A 24,372-nucleotide genomic window follows, 5' to 3' on the forward strand; every position below is an offset into this window, starting at 1 on the left:
TAACTAGGCTTCAGGTCCTTAAAATACAAAACACTTCAGTTAGCAAGTTTTAGCAGAGGACCCAAAGGCATACTACACTTGCAGGGGGATTCTTCAAAGGGATCTAGAGAGGCAATTTTACAGACCATCGTTTAAAAGCTTGCTTGTGAACAAGAACCTATTCCTTTGTCAACACAAAAATTAATTTTCAAATTGTACTTGTCTTCAAAGACATAATTTGCCCATTCTGATACAGTTCTTATTTTTTGGTCAAGTTCAGAGCTGGAACAGGTGGGAAAGATGGGTCTGTTGTGACTGCTTAAGCATAATATTGAACATGCCAGTCTCCTGCCTATGCTTGGATAGCATACATGTGAAAATTTGATTGCTCCTCCATTGCTTGGAGGGAGTCTTCTCTGTAATAGGTATTCTGTGACAGAGCTTCTTGCATTTGCCCGTGGATCTGAAGAAGTTGAGCTACACCCACATACGTTATTTCAACACATGCCCAACATTTAAGAGAGCCAGCTGGAGTACTGAGTATAATATACTCAGAATAATCTTACCATGTGTGGAATTTAGAGGTCATATATTCTTTTTAATGGCTTTCTATCAAAGCAGAGAAAATGTTGCCCATGTCAAATAAGAGCTCTTACTGTGATTTCAGTTGTCCCCTAAGTAACCCAGAGTCTGCATTCTCCCATCCCCACTTCTGACAGTGGGAGGCTTCGTATCTCTGCCTTTCTGTACTTCAGCTCTTGACAGTCCCAAATGAGGTGCTACTTTGTGTCAGATGACAGTGGGGCGGGACATAGATCTTATTTCTAGAACTGCCTCACTACTGTCTATTACACTTTTAGACCAGAATTAGAATTTGTGATCTTAGAATATGAGCCATTTAAATGTGCCTCTTCTTCCACTTCTGCTACCCACCCACCACATTCCTCAGTCCACAGTCTTTCTACAGATGAGCCAGACAGGAAAACTAGGACAAAAATGCAGCATTTGCTAAATTGCCTTTGGGCTTTTACACCCTCCTCTTCTAAGAAGAAATGGATTGTTCCATTTAACCTTTAGCTAATGATGCTGTTGTTTTTCACCTTTAATTGACTCCTAAAATAAAAAGATACACAGTTGTCATTTTACTTGCAGTTTGTAATACAGTTGTTTTCATCAGGAGGTTCACCAGAAGATCTCCCTGACAGCTTTCTGATAGACATATGAGATCCCTATCTGAAGCAAGTTTAAGTGTGGCTTTATCACTCATCATAATGCTTGAATAGCAAATACCAAGCTTGAGGTTTTTGTACTTCCAGCTCTTAAAGCCTAGTATGTAATAATGTATGAGTAATGTACTGAAAGTCTATGTAGCAGATCCACCAGCAAGTCCCTACAGTTTCTTTGCCACACTTTTTTCGTTATATAGTGTCAAGAAGTACCTAGTCAAGAAGAGAATAAGAGAAGTAGAAACAAGTCTTTCTCCAAGATGTAAAGGATATATGACAGTTTCAGCTGTCATTCTTTGGGGCAGGTCCCATCAGTTTCTTCTGTGTAGGTGCAGCTAATGCACAGGGATGCCTAACCCCTCTCATGGTGCAATGAGTGAGAAACTGACTCTCTAAAGAATATAAAATTCATTTTAAAATAGGCATACAATTTACAGCAAATTCAAAGTAATCTGGCTGTGCGGTTTTTGGTGGATTACATCTTTAACATCTTATTTTTTAAGGCCAGTTGGGAAGCAGATTTGTATCTCTATTTTGGAGGAATGAAGAGCACTGATCTCAAGAGGTTTATGTGTTCTCTCTAGCTCTATCCCTGGCCTGATGAAGAATCATGAGAAAGTTTCTTTTCCTTCCTCTGTCTCAGCTTTCCCATCTGCAGAATAGGGTTAAAAATACTCATCTGCTTTTTATAGTTCTCTGCAATGTCCTGATAGATGCAGCTGTGTAAAGGCTAGTTAGTGTTATTCTCCAGTATCCCAGCTTCCTGACAAAGCCTTTGCACAATAGTAACACTTCCAGTAAGATGCAATCTCTGTCTTCTGCAAAGGTGATAAGGCAACTGGGAATAATCTCTAAAACTCCTTTAAGGCTCTATATTAACTATGAAAGGAAAGACATTTGTTTCACGTCAAACAGACTATGCCTCTCTATGTCTTCCTTACTAGTAAGCCTGTCATGAGCCACAGCTTGCAGTATAGCCAACGATGTCCGTGCTCTGTTTTAGAACACGCTTTCATATAGATATGTATAAACACATCAATGCAGCACAACAGTTAAGCTGCATGTTTAATTCCCTTGATGTCTACTTTACATCAGTCTTTAAATAACTTTTCCCATTCTCCCTTTTCTCCTCCACCGCAACTTTCACAGGTGCACATGCCTATTGTTCTTTGAAGGAAATTATCATTATGTGAGTCAGTTTTAAATCTCTGAGGAGTTAGAATGATTGATATTTAATTTTCCTATGTTCTTCTTAAGCTGCATTCAACATATCAAGTGTTAATGAACAAATATAATTGTTTGAAGTGAAAAAGTGGCAAATTTAATCCGTTTGTAATAGACTACCGATCTGCTTTTAACAGAGCTGGGAGTTGCATAATCACCTCTTTATTAAAGTGTTACTGTCTTCCATACTAACCAGAGTTTGACATACAGACTGGTATCTTTCCACCTTGGCATTCATAGCATCCTGCTGCTAATTTGAATTAGGGGAGAAACATTTTTTAAAAGACTTACCTAATGGAGGCTTTCTCAACTAATAACCGAAAAAGGTTTTACTTCCATTTTAAGAGTAATACATTCAGAGTGTGCGATTTCAATTATAAAATTAACATCAATTTTCCTTTATGTGATAAGTATAATGTGAGTGGTAGACTGAATTTACAGCTAATAAAGACTTTTGGTGATCTGCTGTAATTGGCATCAACAGATGGGATCCGCACCTGAGTCACCATGATTAAAAAGAATCCCTCATCACAAGCCGGCATATCAGGTCATGCAGAACCAGCAAGCTGGTGCAATTTAAAACTCTCTACTTTGTTTTATATATCCCTTGTTCCCATGGATATAATTCTTTAAAATTCTTTTATAGCAGAATATTGAGCTCTTGCATGATCTGTTCAATTTACTGGCAGCTAGGGTTTTTTTTCCAGGAGTTAGGTAATCAATGCATTTTAACCAGGTCCTTTAGTGAGAGCATTAGGTTGAATATCTCTATGGTACTTACTCTCACACACACTGCTGGATGTTCTTACTATTGGATGACTGTTGCTGATCTTGCATGTCTCACTCTGATTACTAAAGCAGGAAAAATTAATCTTTTTTGTATTTACTTGTTCTGTGTCCCCTGAAGTTCAGGTAGCTAACTGAGCTGTGAGTCAGCTTCTTTTAGCAAGTCTCTATCAAAGGTTTTGTAATGCTTCCTCCACCACTGCACCAGCAACTGTAAATTATGAGTGACAAACAAAGGTTAATATAGTTCTACAGCATCGCTCATTGCCATTTCTGCCAGGGCTGGTTTTCGAGCAGATCAATCATGTGTGAAACAGCAGATACTCACACGCAAGCTGCATGTCTTTATATATGAAGTACATTCATTTGTGCATCTTGGACTTTTGAATACTCCTCACGGTTCAGATTGTCTCTGCTCACTGCATAATTGCTGCAGAGGAACCAGATCTTAGATGTCTTGTGGAAGTAATTCAGAGCATATCTTAATGACTGTAAAAAGTTACTCTTGAAAATAAAGCAGCTTTAGATATAATAGCCCAGTGTATCCTTTCAAGCTCTTTTTTGTCTGTATCCAATTGTAAAGCAGATGCTAAACTGTTTCACTTTGTGTGTTGCTGATTATGAAGACAGGCATCAAGTCAAGTTTCAGTCAGGAGGAGTTTTTTAGGTATGAGTTATAAACTTCTGAAAATAAATATTTACAATGGAAATGTTTACAGTCTTCACTACAGCAGCATAAACTTGCCACTGTAATAACCCCTTTCATATTCCTTCTCTTTCCTGCAAAATATGAGTCTTTCTTCCACACTCAACTGTATATGTTGTGTGAACATTTTAATAAGGGTTTTCAGAAACAAAAACACATTTTCTTTCAAACTGAAAGTTCTCTTTCAGGCATCTGAAGCAGAAATATTGCTTTGAATAATAATACTCTTAACTTCCTTGGCATGTTTTTTGTTTTTATGTAGCAAAAAGTTGTCAGAACTACAGCGGTGTGGAAGCTCCACACTTCTCTTTACAAAGAAACTTTTGCTGCCATGGTTTTAGCCTCCAGATGAAAATTAAAACTTGAAATTACTTCAGGGAGAATTGAGAAACAACAAAGCAAGATAGCTCTACACAATTTTTCAGCTTTATATATGCTGTCATTTTTGCAGTATGTAGGGTAGTCAGGCTGATTTCTTTATATATATTTATATATATATATATATATATATATGAAGTGATTGAATTCTATACAACTGTATTAAACTTGAAGATTCAACTGTGTTAACATCAAAATGTTAAAAAGGTGGTTGAAGCCAGCTGTCTTCAGTGAAGGAGGTAAACCCATTCTTAAGCACTACATTGAATAGGCAAGGCTTTCTGAAACATGTCCTTCACCTGTTTTGCAATAGTGGTGACAAATGGCAAAGTTACTTTTTTTCCCACACCCAAATGCACACAGAAGTAATAGACCCTTTACATATGGAAGTGGTATCTCCAGGTTATATTATGAAGCCATATGGCAAACTCACCAGAGCTCTCTTACTACCATTTCCCACCCAAGGCTGATGATAACAATTACAACATTTGAGCATCTTTTAAAAATCGGTACTTTTACTAGTGCTGAGGACAAAAAGAGACAGTGTGTAGTAAGAACTGGTAACTATCAAAGTCAACGCTTTTCAACAGTTGCCACATACGGTACATGAGAATACCAGAGTTTCTCTCTGCCTTTTTGTTTATAATAGGAGATTTTAGTGATAACTGTGTTAGAATAGTTATCTTTCACCATTTTCATGATTCCTATCTTTTTCTGTCTTTGTCTTAATCAGCTGTGCAGTAGTTTGTCTGTACAGGGAATGAGATGCCCCTGTTGCTTTCCATTCAGTGTAGAAGGCTGTAAATGCAGAGCTAGCATAGTTTTCTAACAGGTACAAAGTTGGCTTGGGCTCTGTTGCAGTGTGTCACTTCTCTGAATCTTTGTGTGTAGACCAAGTGAAACAGCAGTATTGTTGGAAAACTGCTGATAGATCCATTACTAGGTAGAGCCACTTACATTCTTCTTCACATATGTGTGGCTACATTTTGCATAAAATACATGCCTGCCTTTCATAAACCTTTGGAAATTCTTTGCAAGTACAAACAAGCTCTAGAAATGATACTGAATAATTATTTAATATTTATTTGCTAATATAAATTCCCACATCCCATGCAGACTGTTCTTTCACTTGCTTGTTAATGTGGCTTGTGAAACAACAGTTTGAGAAACTGATAACTTTTCTGTAGTCCATTGTCAAAGCCACAGAGGAAGAAAAAGCAATCCTTCTATCCTCTCCCCTGCAAAGATTGAGCAGCAGGACATAAGACGTAAAGGTCTTTAGAGCATATGTAGATCTTTGTCTCAAAGACAAGATACTGGTTTGATTTCTCTGTTGTGAAGTCAGTCTAGAACAGCTACAGCAGACTTCTGCATATCAGAATTAAGAAGTAAGAGAAATGAGAGGCTACAGTAATTAAGTAGACAAAGAGGTGAATCACGCAAAAGGAAAATGTTTCAAGGCTGTATTGTAGAAAATAGAAGATTGTGTGGAAAGTAATATATTTGTCCTCTTTTAAAAAATGTGACTATAAAATGTGTCCTGCAAACAAGGAAGTTATGACCTTCCTGAAACTCAAGAGCTGAGCAAATTGTCCTTGTGAACCAAACACACTTTCAGAAAAGAACATTATGGAGGTGGCCATGTATTAGTGTATTTGCTGCTCAGACTCCTAATTACCTAGATTATGCACTAGAATCTGGTTTTTGTCCAAGGAAGATGTATACAGCATCAGCCTTACAAATGTACCTCACATATCTGTATTTTTGTGGGTTGCGAATTATGAAAAGCTGATGTTTGATGATGGAGTTTCCATCCTCGATAAAGAATCAGCCATAAATTGGACTTGATAGGGAAGGTACCTGGCACTCTTGATGGAGTACTGTTAACATGCCTGTCAATCAGTGAAGCCTAACACTAAAGCAGAAGAAGGAGCAAAGAAATGCAGTTTGTCAGGAAAATCACGTAGTCAAAGCATCTTTTTTTCTGGTAAGTTTATTTTCCAACTGGTCTTCAGCAGCCTGGAGGAAGCTTGGGAGCAGGTGTAAGAAGGCTTTTCGTCTTCTCATTTGCTGAAAAAAAAAAAGTGTAGCAAATTTACGAACAGAATGAATTTCAGAAACAAATGTATCAAGAAACAAATAAGGCAGCTTTGTTTTGTCTTGTCACCATATCCGAATCTTTGAAATCTGTCATCTTTTTCTGTTCTATATCCTTTGGTGGCAACTGAAATCTCTATATTGATACAGCCACCAATGCACATGACAGTCTGGGTGATTTTGAAGCACTGCCTTTGAAAAAAAAAAGATACAGACTTACTGGATTAATTTATTTCCCTATCCATCTGAATTATTCCGTGCAGTTGCATATTCAGATGTAGACTTTGTGGAGATTCCCTCTGCTGCTGCTAAATCTCATTCTGTTGCAAGCATGCTCATGTTATTATGTGTGTACTAAGCCCAAATACACTCTGCATGTTAGAATCGCTTTCCTTGTTTACAGTGTACATCAAATACTCCAGTGTCCCATAAAATATAACAAAAAATGGAATGAAAAAGTTAGTGTTGCCCTTTTCTACTTGAAGTGGTGACAATAACCAATGTGCTCCCAAAAATAACAATAAACAATAGTGCTGAGAGAATTTGTTGTCATGCAGCTTTAATTTTTACCATAATTATCTTGAAGTTAAAAGGAAAAATTTCCAATACACATTTATTTGTTAATGACCTTCACATGTATCTTGGTCTGACTAATATTTGTTTGATTCTAACTATCTCTATGACTGAGCAAGAAATGAATGTACCAAAGTTCTCCAGCCTTAAATATAAAAATATATTGAGTGATATATCTCACTCACAAGATACCTATCAGGATAATAAATTATGACAAATTTGGTTTTGCTAGCATTTTACTTATGCCTTAATGTGGACTAAATTATCTTGTTTGTTCATCTGGGTAAAGCGTTCGTGTTAATGCACTTAAACTCCCAGCACAAGTTTAAAAAATACAGCATCTGAATATCTTACTCACAAGCATGAGCAACATTCCTTCACAATAAGGTCCTTGGGGAAAAATAAAAGAAACAAGTAGCCAAAATGAACTCATATTTTTGAGCTAGAGAATAGTGATGATTTTATTACATCCCAATGCTTACGATTGACTCAACATGAAAATAGAAAGTAGAAATGGGAAAGACTAATTAGGTTATTTTGTCCATTCCCCAAGGAACCTTCTACTGAAGGGGATAAAATGATCTTAAACTTCTCATCCATCATCAAAATTGATTCTGCATTACAAGTTGATATGAAGAACCCAGTCCAACAAGTCAATTACCTAAGACTTTTGAGTTGGAAATGTTACACGCAGCATGTTTTTTACAAAATAAATTACATATTTGTTAGTCTTCCCAAGCTCAGATGGGCTGTTTAGAATGAGTGATTAATAGGTATTCATATTTCTATGATGCAAATCACCCTTATTGAGAAGAATGCACAAATTAGAAACTAAACCAGCTTCCTTACTGGAAAACATTGATTCAGCTAAACTGAAACTTTCTGTTGGACTGCTATCACAAAGACAGTTCAGGTTCAAACTCTGGGCTCAAGGCTCCTGGAATAAGCCTTCAGTCAGAGCTGTGACCTCAGATGGAGAGCCAATACCTCATGTTGCTATTTGATCTGAATCAGTTTGGTCCTGTGTCTCAGTTTCCCACGAGTCCCCTATCGTTCTCCCGACATCCTTGACTGTAATTAACAATTACATGTCTGTAGGGCATAGAGAGAGAGAGAGTCCATGTGCGAGTGAGACCAGCTCTGTTTCTCTGTAGCCAATACAATCCGCTGGAAAATACATCAAGGCCTCTAGTTACAATTATAGTTATTCAAAGTATTCCTGTTTCATAGCAGAAAAATCTGAAACACACTCCCTGCAAGCCATTGCCTAGCAGTGCTCTCCTGAAAGCTGTGCAAGGTAAAGAGTCAAGACTGTGGCCTTATTCAGGTATCCCACATAACCCTCACTAGGGGATCCCTAACCCCCGGGAATGCTACATGTAATGCAAAATTTGGAAGATACTGGATTTATCCAGTCTGAGAAAATGTTAATGAGAGGAACAGACCATTTAACATCCCTACTGTGTGGCAAACAAATTATATGAAAGAAAGAGTTCTTCAGTTATACTGGATGAACTACATGAAATTACAACTACATTGTTTTGTTGGGTTTTTTAATTTCCTGCAGTTAAGATCAGAAAAAGCAGCTTTCTTGAGTGGCATAATGGTACGTACATGGCCAGTAGTACTATGTACACAGCTTTTATTGCATTCAGCTTTGCCTAATCTGAGGCTAACTGGATAAATCTGGACCATTTCTGTTGCTGGCAGTTCCTCTGTTCCCAGTCTGCATTACTTCTGTGAGTAGTCAAAAGGTGTTATGGGACTGTGCTATTTATTCTTTGGGAAATCATATGACATTTTATTTTATTTTGTTGATACAGAACAAACTGAGCTAGTACTGAAATTTAGCTGTGGAGAAATGTCAATCAATAAGTGTGTAACACTTTATTAGATGGAAAGTTAGCTGGTAGCATTAGCTGTAGTGTTATAAAAATGTCTTAAATAACACCTGCCAAGAGTGCACACATAAAGTCTGGTCTCAGACTTAAAAATACATTTAAGTGCAGCAATGGCTTGTTTCTGAACATGGAGGAAATATTAATGTGGAGCAGGGACAGGTAAGATTATTCAGAAATGGCTAGGGAGCTGGCATATTGTGGCTGCTGTATATTATACCAAGCCTGTTCAGTTCATTCAAATCCTACCTTGCTTCCTGTTGTCTCTCAAGGTATGTTTGGATTGTGACTGTGAGGGCCATGAACACCTTTTGTGTATTCATGGGCATTTAATATGTAATGCAGTTCCCGCTACAGTGGAGCTCCAGTCCCAGACTGGGATTTCTAGATGGTACCATAATGCAGAAAAAGTAATGCATAGAGATGTGCGCTGTTCCAGCCTAGTTAGATCTGTATCAATAAAGAAAAGAAAATGCCATATGATATTCCAGGGAATAAATACCACATCCCCATAAAATTTTCTGATTACCCACAGAATCACTGCAGAATAGGATCAGATGAAAAGCCAACAAGAGAAATGATAGTTGATGTGTATGTGTATATATGGACACTTATAAAATATGTACTTTCAAACTGATTATCTAGTTTTGTGAAATGAGCAATTTTAATGAAAAAATTCTCTGGAATAATCACTTTAGTCATTACTCAAAGGATGTATTTTTTAAGCATCTCCATATTAAACTGGGAATTTAGAATGGAGGGTTGTTTTTATTTTAGCTAGCTGTAAGATGCTTGCGTATATTTCATAAAACGAGAGGACTGTGGCTCATCGCTACTGTACATTCTAAACGGCATGTTACAGGCCAAATGTTTTTATGTTCTTTTTACATTTGGAAAGAGATGGAGAATTTACAGGTCAATCTCCTCCTTTCCTTCATCCTGTGAAAGGTCTAGTGCTGACTCCTCTAAATATAGGAGGAGGTGGTATAGAAAGCCAGCCAGAGCACTGGTCAGTCTCATGGGAGCTCTAGATAAAATTTCTACATGCACCTCAGTCACTTGGTAATCTAAGCCTCGTTGAAAGCTAATGGGACTTGAAAGCACTTTGAAAATTTCATTTTGTGAAAGCCAATTTTCACATGTAGTAATGTGCAGGCAGCAGGGCTTGCTGACTGGCTATCTTGAAGCAGGTAGGATTTAGTTTGTGCTTGAAAATCAGCCAATTACTATTCACTGTGCTGTCCCTTGGCCGATAATGAGAGAAGACTGTTTTTCCTGAGCAAAGGATACAGTAGAAAGCCTCTATGTTGCCAGTAGCTGCACTGGGCAGGATTTGTCTCAATAAAGCGTTTCAGCTTGCTTTATAAGCAGCGTCTTCCTGAAATGTCAAGCTAACAAGATTCAGTCAGATCTGTTTCTTATTGACAATCCATCTAAGGTGAGGAAATAATGAAAAACACATTTTAAATTCATAGCTCAGTCCTGATTAACCCACTTGAGTGTAGCTGAGGTGACTTGCTGTGGAATAGTGTTGCTGCATACTGTTTTCTTTTTTTTGCATTGTAAGGTGGTATCGTTGCAAAAGACCAAAAAAAGAAATGGTGGACTGGCTACAACTGAAATATAGGTTCTGCATATATATGGTAGGCACGGCGTATTCTGAAGCCTGGGTTAAAACTAGTGTTAGGAGAAATGGAACATTTTTTATTTGTTTGTGAATTACGTTCTGGTACCATTCTTGCTTACAAAACGGTGTTCTTTCTTACCTGACTATGAGTTAATTACTGCCTCTGCAAACAAGTGGCTCCTCTCTGCACCATCTCTGAATCTGGTCATCTCTGACCATGGAGGAGTCAGTGAAAATAAGGTTTAAAACTGAGGGGGAGGTTTTTTCCATACCTCACATAAGAGTAACCGTAGCCTCAGGCTTCCTTGCTTGGGCTGCCTGCTGGCTTAACATACTTGTAGGGAACCAACCTTGTTGGAAGGTCATCCACAGCTTTGTTTATTTGTATCTTTCCAAAGTAAGAGAGATTTCCAAGAAAGTTTTATCAGGAAAGCCAGCATAGCTGTATAATTACAATATAACCCTGCTGAAGATTACATAATAATGAATATTTGTAAGGCTAAAATTAGAAAGTGCATTTCAAATGCCATCACAGTCAACACTATAAGTCAAATGAAATAAAGTGATAAAAGCAAGAATGTATTTTTTTCAGCTCATTACAGGGGTTTTGTTTAATTTCATTGAGATTCTTTAGTGTACAAAATGTCTGGGGCTGGGATATGCAGAAGCGACAAATAATAATTAATACTGAAGTATGGCAACTAGAAACCAGCAATTAATAAATAACACTGAGGCATTTATGGCCAAGTTTTGCCAGTACAAACATCTGTTGCCTTTTAGCGTGCTAATTCTTACAGGGATAGGCCTATAGGAGACTTCAATAAAAGTGAATAGGTGCATGGCACTGGGGTACGTTTTACCCTCAATGCTGTTTTAGTTTCTGGAACAGACTTGGGAGGACTTTAATTAAAGCATTAGAAGCATCCAGGTTATATGACCTGATTCTTTTTCATCATTATTTTCTTGCCGCCTTAAAATACCAAAGACTGATCTGTATGCATTTGGATAGCTATGGGTGAGTGGTGGGCCCATAAGTTTAGTGATACCTTGACCACAGTTTTATCTCAGACTTAAAAATTACTCACAGTGTTTATAGGAGCATTACATACTGTGCCTATGAAAACATACTTTTGTATAAGCCTTTAAAGTCAATTTAAAGGTATATGTTATAGTAGAAAACAAATGTCTAAACCTATTTTGAGATAAGTTATTGCAGAAAGACTGCATGATCACTGCCTGAGTTTTTTAAGATTTTATAGCAGAGCTTTGTTCTGGACTTTGCGGGCCTCCATGGAGGCAATAAACCCTTAAGAACTCCTGGAAGGGTGAGTGAAAGTTAAATGCATGCTACCATACCTATTCAACAAGCATATGGTAAAGACTGCTCTTGACAAATCAGATTATCAGCAACTGGTCAGATCTTCAAAGCATCTTCCATTCAGAAACCAGTTCGTTTGGGGAGGGCAGAGATGAGCCAGGATTCAGCTGTACTGCTGTGTGGCAGCGGCCATGCAGTTACAAAAAAATACTGAACTAGCAGTTTATCTTGCTAGTTGACTAAATCGGCACAACTGGGATGTGTCACTTTTCTTTATCATATGCTGACTATTTTAGATAGAAAGATCGAGACATTTTATTTTATTTTACTTTACTTGTGAAAAAGTGGAACCTAATCTTACACTCCTTAGTCTACACCTGGTCACGCAAAGAGGTGTCCAGGTTTGCAGAGCTGGTGACCACTGATGAGCTTCCCATGAGGTAACTGGGAGGCTGACAGAACTGAACGCTCATGAAAACCTGATCACATAATGATGCGCCTGCAAATTCCTGTTGATAAAATCTTGGGCATGTTGCCTTATTGAGTAGGGAAAAAATGTATTTCAGTTAAAGGAGATGTTCCCTTGCCTGCAGTTAGTCATATTTATAGTTTAAAGTAACATTTAACTGCAGTTTTTTACATAACTTTTTCTGAAAGGGCATTTTGTTCTTACCTCTGAATTCTAGCATGGTTAAAAGAGCAAATAACATGCACTTATGGATTATCAGATCACCGGACTGGCAGAGCATTAGTAACCCTGTAATTTTGCTTCCTCCTGCGAAATTCTCTGTAAGTTATTCTACTAACGGCTAATCTGTCCCATTTAAGAGGTTCATTATGAAAAGGAAAATTCTTGAACTTTTTAATCTATTAGCTTGTAGTCTGTTCTCCCAGTATTTTATTTTTTTTTTAAATCTCTCGTTTTATGCTTTCATGTGTATTTTGAACAATTTCTGCTACATAATGGGTTTGAGGTTTTTTGACAGTGTAGTTGGAAAGGGAATCGTTGCTTTTTGGACATGCAGCCATATCTGTTAATAAGAAAACATGTACTGTGTCTCAAGTTCATTTTGAAGGGATCATACATAGTAAAGAATGAGGGCTAAAATGCAGCTCCCTCTATGCAGGCATAGTAGCTACTTGTCCTTGAGTGGTCAAGTTGTAGGCAGTCACAATAGCAAGCAGCAAGTTTTGCTTGAATAAAAAGTGAAGACAGTTATCTTTGCTACTAGAAACTGCAGTAACCATTAGGTGAGGGGACCATTTTATAACCACCTCCTCACACTGGGTGGACGCATCTACTCACTGGAAGGAGGTTTATTGCACTCTTTTCAAGATGGAATTTAACTGCTGCAGGTATAAGTCTTGCATCTTGTCAGTCTGCTGCCTCCATCAACACATGCTAACGGCTGGCACTGCTAATGCGCTGTCCCTGGGCAGCCTTTGGAGCTTAAAGGTGTCTGTTCATTTTCTGCACATTTCTAGCTTTAATATCTATCATTGAGTTTGGTCTCAGGTGGACCCAACATTAGCTTGTGCATTTGACGCTAGAAAAAGGGTTTGGAAGCTATTTGTTGCTTGTTTAAGCTGCTTGCTTTTCTAGAAATTGAAAAATGACCCATGGATTTACAAGTCCCATCTGAGTAAGTGCTGGGGACATTTCAGGATTCAGGTTTTACTTGTTTCTTTGTGTGTTTGCTTTCTTTCCTACATCTGTACACTTTTTCCTCTATTCTGGGCTAGTTTATCACATTCGAATTGATCACATACCCCAGTATCAATACCAGTTGTTAGAACTGGGTCTCACAATAACGAGCAGAAATAGAGGCTCTAGAAAGCTCTGTGTACAGAAGCAGCTTCTTAAGAGTTTAAACCAGTCTTAAAAGCTGTGTGATTTTCCATTTCTTAATATGTTTGCATTCCCAGAGCCGCAACTAACAACTACTAGTAATACAACTAAGGGTTGTGATACATACAACCAATCATTTCTGTTGAGTTTCTTCAGTAATGCATTTAATTAGCTTGGGGTTTGGAGGGTTGATTTCTTTTTCTTATTTTCCTTTGCTTTTCATCTTCTGGTTGCAGTATGTTGTTGATTTCTTTTTTTCACAGCAGAAATGTTGGATACCAACTACTATATTGTGTAGCTAATGGGGTACACCGCAGGCTTACTGTTAGGCAGCACTGTACCTTCTCTTCAGACCTGCTCCTCCCGCGAGGGGGCAACTGCTGAGAATAACCTTCCTGCCTATTGTGCACACATCTGTTAAGTTGATGCCTAGAACAATTATAGGCTCTTTCTCTCCCTACCACGAGTCTCTGGAATCAAATTGTTCAGTTCTTCATGACAATAAATCCTCCAACCCTACCTAGCCTCTAATGCTTTTCAATTCTGGCTGGAGACAAGTAATAATTTATTCATATGTCAGAAAATAATTTGAAAAGTGTCAAGAAGAAAAGAGAAATGGAGTAGAAAAGAATTACTTTCTGAGACTTTAAGGTAGGTTTTCAGGTGGTTTTTTTCCTTTCAGTGTCCTGAATGTGAAAAAAGTTTGGAGGCTACATGTAAGAATTGGAGAGGAAAAGCAAGAAAACACTTTAAAATACTTGAGGAGAGCAGGAAATCCTGTCAAGCACTCATAATTATGATTGTCTTATCATTTGGGTAGTAAGATTGAGAAGAGCATACTCAGCACTGCAGAATAGGACATTTCTTCTAGAAGAACATTTGGAATCAAGCCTGAAAGTCTTGTCAGAGCTCAGCTCTTTCTCTGGCCTGAAAAATGCTATTACTTTTTCTAAAGATTTATTTTTCTCATAATTTATTATCTTTTTTTTTCTTTATAAAGAATGACAAATTCAAAATCTTTAGGAAGAAATTAGTGTTTAGGATCTCTCCCCAGTTGTAATTTGTGATTTCAGGATCTGAAATGTAGGAATCTTTAAATCACAAGACAGATTGTGCTGTCCGTAGAAAAAAAAATCAGGAATAAATTGTTGCAGGTTATCCCAGAGCTGTCAAAAATAAAAGACTGTTACAAAGTAGGGCCCAACCATCTTGTATCTCAAGTGAATCTGTAGGAAAGAAAACTGAAATAATACATATAGAAACTTACTACATTGCCCCTCATTTTCTCAAAGATTCTGGCTTCTTGCAAGGGGAAAAGAGGAGGGCTGTGTGGACAGAGGATATTTTCTCACCTGTCCTGCAGCTTTAACGAAAACATATTCAGATGAATGGTCTTGAAACATCACATAATCCTATGGTGACAGAATGCAGTGGAGTCATCTAGATTTTCTCCATTAAACCAGGTGGTGAATAAGGATTCTTGAAGCAATAGTGGTGTTATTTTTTGTCCTTGATCAAGCTTAAATAATCTTAATAATGTGTCATGAACTTGCAGACTCTTTCCAGGACACTACTCTATAGAAAACTGCCTTGCCCTAATCCTATTTTTAGCTACACTCCTTCAAATATTATAGCAATAGTAATTTTGCTGAGTATTTGTTTGAGATTTGAGAGGAAGGAAGGAGCCATACAGAGATAGTATTTTCCTACAGGGAGTAAAAGAGTCTCCTTCCTTTTACCAGTAGCAGAGGTTGGCCCAAAACCTTTCTAATGCTGTTGTGACTTTAATTGCCCCAAAAGTTATATTGAATCGTACATTATTAAAGCACAAGTAAGATAAACTTTCATTATAATGTATATTAATTATCTTACTGTGACATTCAAAATTGCATTCAGACTGTGCCTGTATTCCATATCCAGGACACTTATGTAAAGTAAAATACTTACTGTAAATTTCCATATGGTGGAGGGTGATTTAACTCTTGTCGTACTTCAGAATGAAATCTCACAAAAGTAGCAACTGTTCTGTGCTGTAAATTAAAAGAAAAAAAAGGTGTCCAGTTTTGCAGCCACAACATCAGCTTGAATTTGGTAATTTCAGAAAGTGTAGGTTTAGATTCTGCTGTTATTTCTACTCTGAGACCTTCTGACATTTCTTGTATTCTGGCAGTCTTAGCTTCCTGTTGTTTTAAATGGCTTTTTCTCCTGTTGTATGAACTACCAAAGCAAGTAAACGGAGAGTGACTATAGGGAAACCTGTGAAACTAACTATATATGCAGCATTTTTAAAAGCAGAGAAAGTAAGGGGGAGAATACATAACTTCTTTTCATGGTCTATGCAAATTATGGATGATAAAATTATGCTTTGAAATTGCTGAAAATAAAAATAGATTTTAAAAATTCAAAAGTTTTAGACTATTACCATCCTGTTTCTTAAACTTAATTTCTAAGTAAGTTGCATCATAACTGTCATGTTATTTGCCTAGTGAGTTGGTTTTGACTTGCCTATAATATCATAGAATCACAAAGTCCTAGAATCACAGAACGGGTTGGGTTGGAAGGGACCTTCAAAGACCATCTAGTCCACCCCCCCGATATGATAATATAGTAATAATATATTACTGCATTTTTCACTAAGTCCTTGACTTTCAGACTGAAAATTTTATTTTCAAAGAGAGCTCAAAGTACCAAAACATGGGTGCCAAACTACCCAAATCTGTCAATGTATGGTTTTGTAATGCTTTAAGAGTGTTCGTTTCTTCACTAGAGGAACATTTAGGCCAATACATTATCCATTTGTCTTCCAATTAGCTGATTTAAGGCATTCCTCTAAATAAGGCACTAATTGCTTACTGCAGTGTGGCAGTTCAGTAATGGATTCAATATGGATGTTAAGTTTGTAGTAGCTGATAGTATTTTACGTTTGTTTATTCTTATTGCCTCAGTGATTTTAAAGCATTGGTTTAAAATTGGAGTGGCACACCGAACGTCATGGGTCAGACATGTAGGCTAGAAACAGACAGGACCAAGCATACGCAGAGTGATGAGGTTGTTCTCAACATTTTACATTTCTGCAGCATTTCCTGTGGGCTGGTACACAGCTTTAGCATGACGCTAGAGGAAGCCCTGCATGTTTGTCTACAAAAGCGCACAGGTTGTTGGGGAAAGCACCGCAGAGGACATGGCTGCTGTGGCATGCCAGGGTTCTGTACCGCTTTCCCCGCTGTTCTGCAAAGTGATATTCTGCAGAAAAAACCTGTAACTTCTGTCTCACTTCAGGAAGTACAATTTAGGAGCTGGGGTAATTTGATGGATAGTGTATACTAAGAAAAATATTAGAAACCAGGAAAGGCCACATAGTCCATTGAGGCTCATTTCATTCCAAATACACCTTCCCTAGGTTATCATCTAATAGTTAAGAGAAAGAGTAATGTTATCCATTTTTTATAATTCAGCTTCTGGGTATTACAGAGATAAATACCTAAATGCTGGAGAACTAACTTTCTTTCAGAGCACTATTTCAGGGGAAAAATACTTAAATGCAGATAGGTGGGATGACAGAAAAGAAATTGACCCTAAATGAAAAATATGATGATAGTGATATGAATATATGTGTATAGTCACAGTTTCTCAAAGTTCCCCAGAGACAAGCTTCCAATCATGAGACTTTCAGATAGTAACCTTTCCTTTGATTTATTGTTTCAGGACCAATGCAGGAGACAATATATGACTTTTGGAGAATGGTATGGCATGAAAACACAGCCAGCATAATCATGGTTACTAATCTCGTAGAAGTGGGAAGGGTAAGTGATTTTTGTACTTAAAAAGATGAAAGACTTCCAAGGTGTTTGCTTTTGGAAATTAAATAGCAGACCAACAAAATGCTTATATACTGAGTATAGCACATAAAATATTTATGACTGCCTGTGCTAAGAGGTTCATTATCAATTATTTTTAAACATGCCTTGGATGCTTGGCTTTGATAACATTAGCACAATGAAAAAGTAACTGGTAAAGCTGCACTCTGTACAGCACAGCCTGCAAAGACTGCCAACGAGGGAAAGCGTCATATCTTTGTATATATCTCAGACATACCATTTCTATTAAGGGAAACCAGGGAATTGGTTACAGAACAAGGTATGGAGTCATCTTTTTTCTCAGGGAGGCTGAGGGGGAGTAATTCTGAAACAGATGTCTGAGAAAAGTAGTTAAACTATGAAATTGCACCTTCTTCATAGTATATTAATCTAAATCAGTGTGGTTTGTTTGGGTTGTCCTTCCTGTAAGCCTTCTGGTCTCAAACAGAAAAAATTAGCTTTACTCATTTGCACGCTAAATTTGTTGACCAGGAGGTCTTCTTCAGGAGCTGAGTAGTAAAGGAAAGCTTGAGTTACCTGGCTGATACTGTGTACTTTTCTTTCTTTGCTTGATAACTTCTAAAGTATGCCTCCTACTCAAGTCATTACGGCTAATTTTGTTTTCAACAAGTATTGAATGGAAACATTTTCTTTGTTTCTCACAACCGTCAATAACTGAGTCTTTTAATTTACTGCTTTGTCTATGCACTGGTGTCTTAGTTCTCATCTGGGATGCTTTTTTCAGGAAAATTTGCTTAGGAACTGGGCATATAGCTTTCATTTGGAATGAAAAAAACCCACTGCTTTTATTGCAACTACTGCAGTTACTGTAAATCGAAGTGTTGAAATAAGAAGTCAAGTGCACATATTTTGGTGTGAGCCACATGGTTTTAAGAGATGTTTTTAATTTCACGCTGGTGGAGTGGCTGATACCGCTCTGCCCTGTGGCATTGGCATGAGGAGAGAGAGTACTGTTTATGTGGTGTGAGTCAAAGTGTCAGATCTTGTCTCCTTTTTAGCAAGTCCAGTTTTACAATCTCAATTTATTCTTCCTTATGTCCTTTGTCAATTGTTACTATAAATCCTAACGTTTAGGTATCTGTGTGCCCAAGCCTGCCAACAGGTCAGGTGCCAGTATTATTTTTAGAAATAAAAAAGATGGGATTTGTGACTGCAATTAACACCTGCTGCAGGAACACATGTACGACTAATTGCAGAGACAAAAAAGGATCCTGGAGGCCGCTTTAAAAATTCAGTCCTGTGAGTGAGGAAGAAGGTAGAAATAGTTGGATGGTCACATCCATTCAAAACAGATGGATTTGTAAGAATAGGAAGCTCTCCAGCAAACCTCTTCGTTAAAGCTTTATACACATTCATAAGTACCCAAGCACACAACTTAAAAAGGGATGTTTTCAGGGTATGGATAAACAAGCCTTAGAACAAAAATAGCATACTGCATGAAACCACATACTGTTTTCCTAAAGTCACGATTTGAAAGCATCAGTTAGAGTGAACTGTCAGGTATCAGCCAGGGAGACACCAGTCTTGGTGCCAGTGTTAGCAGCCTCAACTTCGCAACGTCTAGGTACGCAGCACATTCCCATAGCAGCAAGTAAAACTTTGTGCCACCATGGAGATTTCTTCAGGGTGCAAGAGTCCTAGTGGGATACAGATCTGCGGCTTTGTTGTTTCTGGCAGTGCTAGAAATGACTTTGTTCTCATTTTCTCTGGAGGCCAACATAGGTGAGATCAGAGAGCAGAAATTGAAATGAGCTTTTAATGGAAATGAGATCGTATGAGCCACAGAACAATGCAGTTACTCTTCCATTGGTGCTTCTGTCCTGCTCCCAGAGCTGGAAACATCAGCAACAAGGAGGCATATTACAAACACACCATCTGTCCCGCAACTCCTAACACAAGCTCTGTGCCACCTTGATTAGTAATGATTTTAATGGACCTTTTGGTAGCATTCCTGCAGGGCAAACCTTGTAACCTTCCCAACCTTGAGGTTTTCTATCTCAATTGCTATTGCTGGTATAAGATTTACAGAGGCTTATTATTTTTATTTTTTAACCCTCTTGACCCATTGTAAGCTGAGGAGGAAAATTCCTTTATATTTTCAGGAAAGAGGAATATCTATTTAACATGTTTGCCACACAGTGTACATCCTTCATGAATTAATCATTGAGGGGGCGTATTTGTTTACCAGGACTGGCTGGATAGTCATTAAATCAGTGCTAGGAACTTGCTTCTTGCCCTGGAGCATTATGCATCAGGACTGTTTTAATTGCGGATGGAGGAATCACCATGAGGCTGTCCCTAATGCAAGCACCTGCTGCAAATGACTCAGTCCCTGCATTACCCTCCAGCAGGGTCTGGGTACATCTGCCAATATCTGTCATTATCTGAGGCATACTTGTCTGAACCATGCATGCCTTTAAGCTCTTGTGTGTTCCAGCAAGGGACCCTTGTCAGTGTTTCTGGCACCTGCAGACTGCTGTGCACCTGGTATTTAAATGGCACAGAAATGTGTTTTGATTGTTTTCTCTCTTTAATGAACCCACCTGAGGGACATTTAGCTCTTTATCTAGTAGCCTGTTACCCAGTCACTCACATTTACACTGCTTGTGTGGAAATTCAGAACTGACTTGTGCTGTTATACTAATCCATCTGCCAGAAGTCTTATCACAAAATCTGCAGGGCTCCCTAAGGAGACTTTTGTACTGGTAATTTAAGCTAATGATTTCTAAACATATTTAGTCAGTTTTATGAAGACCTCATTAGAATGTGACTGTTTATTAAAAATCTAAATGAGGTCTCACAGTCATTTAGAAAAATCATTGCTGAGTTGCATGAACAGTTCTTTGATAATGGATGATGAAGTGGTTTTTAGTTAAGATTGGCCTAGGTTGACATAAGAACTTGTACAAAAAAACTAAACAAATAAGCAGCCTTTGAAGCATCCTTGAAGAAAAGTCTCTATCTTCTTCATGCTGGGGTCAACAACTTTCCACTCACAATGAAGTTCACAAAAAGGGAATGACAAGTAATTAATGGCACAGTATACTTACATTTTAGTGCAAGAATCAGAATTTTCCAAACCACACACTAACAGGTAAAAAGCAAAACCAAGACTCATAAAAATATATTAGTGTGACCACAAGTTATTTCAAAATAATGTATTTTGGATTATATTAATGCAAGAGGCCTCCATGCTCATGTTTGTAAGCGCTAGAGCAACTGAAGATAGTAGTGTAATTTCAGACATCTTTTCTTGAGACACTTTGCATAATCTGGTGGATTATTCTAGAAGAAACAAAACTTTTTATCCCACCAGTGTAGGGTTGATCAGAAAACAGACACAAGAGAACATCTTGCTTACTCCAAGAGACTGCTCTGGAGTACAGACTCCAAAAGACAGAGCTGGATCGTTCTGTGGAAAGCAACGGGAACTGGATCAAGGTCTTTATGGACTGGCCAAAGTCTCAGGTTGCTTCTTGAAGTGCTTCAATGTTTGCACACATTGAAACATTTCTTTCAGCCTTAAAGAGTTATTCTGGGAAGATTTAGAATATATTCAATTGTGCCATCTAGCTGTCACCTCCATCTTTGCTCTTGTTGGGCTGGTACTAATACTTGGTTGGCAGAATCAAACTTGGCATGTCACATCATTTGTCATTTGTCAGCAGTCACTTTCTCTCCCACTCCTTGTTTTTGCTTGAGGCAGAAGAAATTTAGTAATATCTGATTAATAAATGGTGAAATGCACTGATGAAATTCAGTGGAGGTGGTTGATATATAAATGTGCTGCAAGGACTCATGATTGTCTATCATGCTTTTAATATAACAAAGTATTTACAAAAAAAAATCACTAGAAATAATTATAAAAAATAAAACCTCACCCCAGGAGCATAGTAATTACAGTAATTAGAGTTTTGCAATTATTATCCAGAATTAGAAAACAGCCAGTGCTAATAGTGTTAATAAGCACACAAAAGACCCTTTTTTTCAAAGAAGGCAAGGTTGACTATAGCAGAATGGATGTGACACAAACAGGGGAATGAAGGTCAGCCATGGACTGGTAAATAGCCCCTATGCTTGCACGCACACCTTGGCGCTACTGAAACAGCTGAAACAGCCTCTCACTGCCATCTTACCTCTTAGGAGCGTTGTGCTTTCTTGATAGCCATCTCACACTCCTCCTGGGTGACTTTTCCCTCTCAAGAGCCGGCAGGGTTGTATCTGCATAGGGAAAAAGAAAGAACACAGCAGTGGCTTAGCTTTTCCTTTGCTTGTTTTACTGGACCTGCGGTTGACATGCTACATACATGTCACTCTCATCTGCCTTGCTGCAAAAATGTTGATGGCTCTGACTTTTCATGCTTAAAAAAGTATTGGGGTCTACATGACAGTGAGGAGACCCATATGAAGGTCTTCTGACAGAAAGGGAACATCTTGCTGCTGGCTGGGTAAAAAATGTTCCCTGTTGTAAGATACAATCTGTCAGAAGAGAGTTGTTGTCCTCAAGAAAGACTGTGGGCCCAGCCCTAAGCATTCATATGTGCATGTGCTTGGGCCTTGGGTCCAAGCTTGGTCCTTGCTCAGGATGTGCAGCCTTGGTCAGCATTCAAGAAACATTTCTAAACCAGATACAAATATGTTTCCTTAACAAACAAAATCCAGAAGTCTTTATGTTGAACCAGATCTTCTTATTGTCGACCTGATGATTTGTTTCTGTTATAGACAGACATTAGACATCCAAGAAAAACTGCCAAATAAAGCTCTGTGCAAAGACTTCTTACTGAAAACATATTGCAAGAATCAAACAAAAACTTCATAGGAAATTCCAGTAACATTAAAACTGTGTGAAATTTCCAATGGACTTGCCACCTATTCTTAGAATAAAAAGGAATTTTTTGACACAAAGCTATTATGAAGCTTGCACTTACGCATTTTACAAGTTTTGAGAATCTTCCATGCAGAAGAACCCTCTAATAAACAAAGGTAAATTCAAATTGTATTTAAGATTCAGATCACCCATTACGGAGATACTGCAGAGGTGAAACACAATAACTCTTTAACACGTCTCACAAACAGCACATTTGTTTTTAGTATAAATGGAAGAACACTCTATCTAATTGAAACTGCCTCTAAATGTAATAAGCCAAATTACCTACATTGGAATTAGTTCAGGATACTGGCATTAGCGCTCCTTAGGAGGTGTGCCAAAGAGTTTGTAAGCATATGGGTGACTAAGATTTCATTTTAACTTTTCTCCTGAAAGAAAGAAACCACATTTTATAAATGAGAGGGAGAAAGGTTGCTGTATGAAACCCTTTCCTACCTCTAGGTAATTCTAGTCTCAGCTTCTAAAACCTATAAATAGTGTCCTTCCCCATCTAGAGGAAAATTTTTTCTTAATCATGTTTACCTAGAAAACCTAGGACCTGTGCTTATGGTACATATATGTTATTAGATATTCTGTTGTTTTACTTTTGGTTTCACCGTAATTCTCTTCTTAGTTAGCACAGAGTTTATACTTTTACAGAGAATCAATGAGAAAAAAAGAAAACAATTGTTAAGTTAAAACTATTGTTAATCTTTCAAATCAGTGAACCCTTCTAGTCAAAAAAGATTTCAGCTTTCTAGACTTCTAACCAGAAATAACAAATTGGCATTATTTCATTAGGGAAAGAATTGGCTGTTGTTCTTCAGGAAAGAGAAGGAAGGACTCCTTGCAATCACTTAATAAAGATGTCCCCAGATTAGCAATGTTAGCATCATCCAACAGGACAGCAACCTACAAGCATTCGGCACTGTCCCATGTGACTCAAAGCAGACATGGTTTCAGCTCTCAGTGTTTTGATGCATTCTCGTTTCCAGTAAAAGCTGTGTTTCAAAGAATGGTAATCAACAGAGATTAATATCTTAATGCTCACTAATCCAATTGAGACAATTCACTTTGAGAAATAAATAAAAGAGGTTTGAGGATACACAAATGGATCGATCCCCTTGTTGGGCTAGTGCTGCCCAACAAGCAAATGTAAGTGCAGTTTGCAAAGAGGTCTTCAAGTTCTTCTTTGAAATGTCGGGGCTAGTGAAACGGCTTCAACACTGCAAGTCTCCTCACCTCAGCAGTCTCATGAAATTAATCTCTCAGTCTCCCTGTGAAGGAAGAAGCATCCTGGAGGCAATGACACATTTTTACCTTACCCGGTAGAGTAACATGTAGAACTTTCTACCCTAACATCAGATGATCAGGTTTTAGAGCCAGAAGGCAATCCACTAACTTGGTGGTGCTCTGTAGCTCAACTAATAGCATGATTTTGCTCTTGGAACAGAAGCATGATTCAGAGCACAGGCTGTTCTGCTCGATGCAGACACATCAGGTCCTTGGAGCACAGGAACTGAGCAATATGCCCATGATTTCACAGTTGTGTAAGGGATTAAGACAGGCTTTGAGGAGCTCCAGCTAATCCTGTAACCATCATTCATCTTGGCATGGGACCACACTTCTCATGTGCTCTGTGCTCAGCCTTTTTTCCTGCAGGGCTGTACTAAGGTGCACTAATTTACAGCCTTTTTTAATGACCAGTGGGAGACAAAATTGCCTAAACATAAGCAATGAAATAGAGGCAATCCATATCCTTCTGTTGGTACTAGTGATGGAGACAGCAACACTACAATAGCTTTACCTTGGGTCACCTTTACCCTAAAGCAATTCTCCTAAACTAATTCTGTTTTATGGCCAAAGTGTGGCCACACCATGAGTTTGGCCTGTCAGCTTAATTTCATCTAATCCCAGCTAACAGGTTGATGCCATGCTAACAGTATAACTGATTCTTAAGAACAAA

The 24,372-nt window shown here is 38.0% G+C and overlaps 1 protein-coding gene across 10 annotated transcripts in view; it reads left to right on the top strand.

Annotated features, from left to right (window-relative positions):
* Positions 1 to 24,372, top strand: part of PTPRM (protein tyrosine phosphatase receptor type M) — a 489,233-nt gene that overhangs the window by 437,513 nt on the left and 27,348 nt on the right. For all 10 annotated transcript variants that reach the window (XM_072852716.1, XM_072852718.1, XM_072852723.1 and 7 more), the window contains one exon: positions 17,367 to 17,464. In XM_072852716.1, the coding sequence (XP_072708817.1) occupies positions 17,367 to 17,464 (98 nt within the window). The remainder of the gene's footprint in view (positions 1 to 17,366; positions 17,465 to 24,372) is intronic.

This window comes from Ciconia boyciana, chromosome 2, assembly GCF_034638445.1.
Source record: "Ciconia boyciana chromosome 2, ASM3463844v1, whole genome shotgun sequence".
Lineage (NCBI taxonomy): Eukaryota > Metazoa > Chordata > Aves > Ciconiiformes > Ciconiidae > Ciconia > Ciconia boyciana.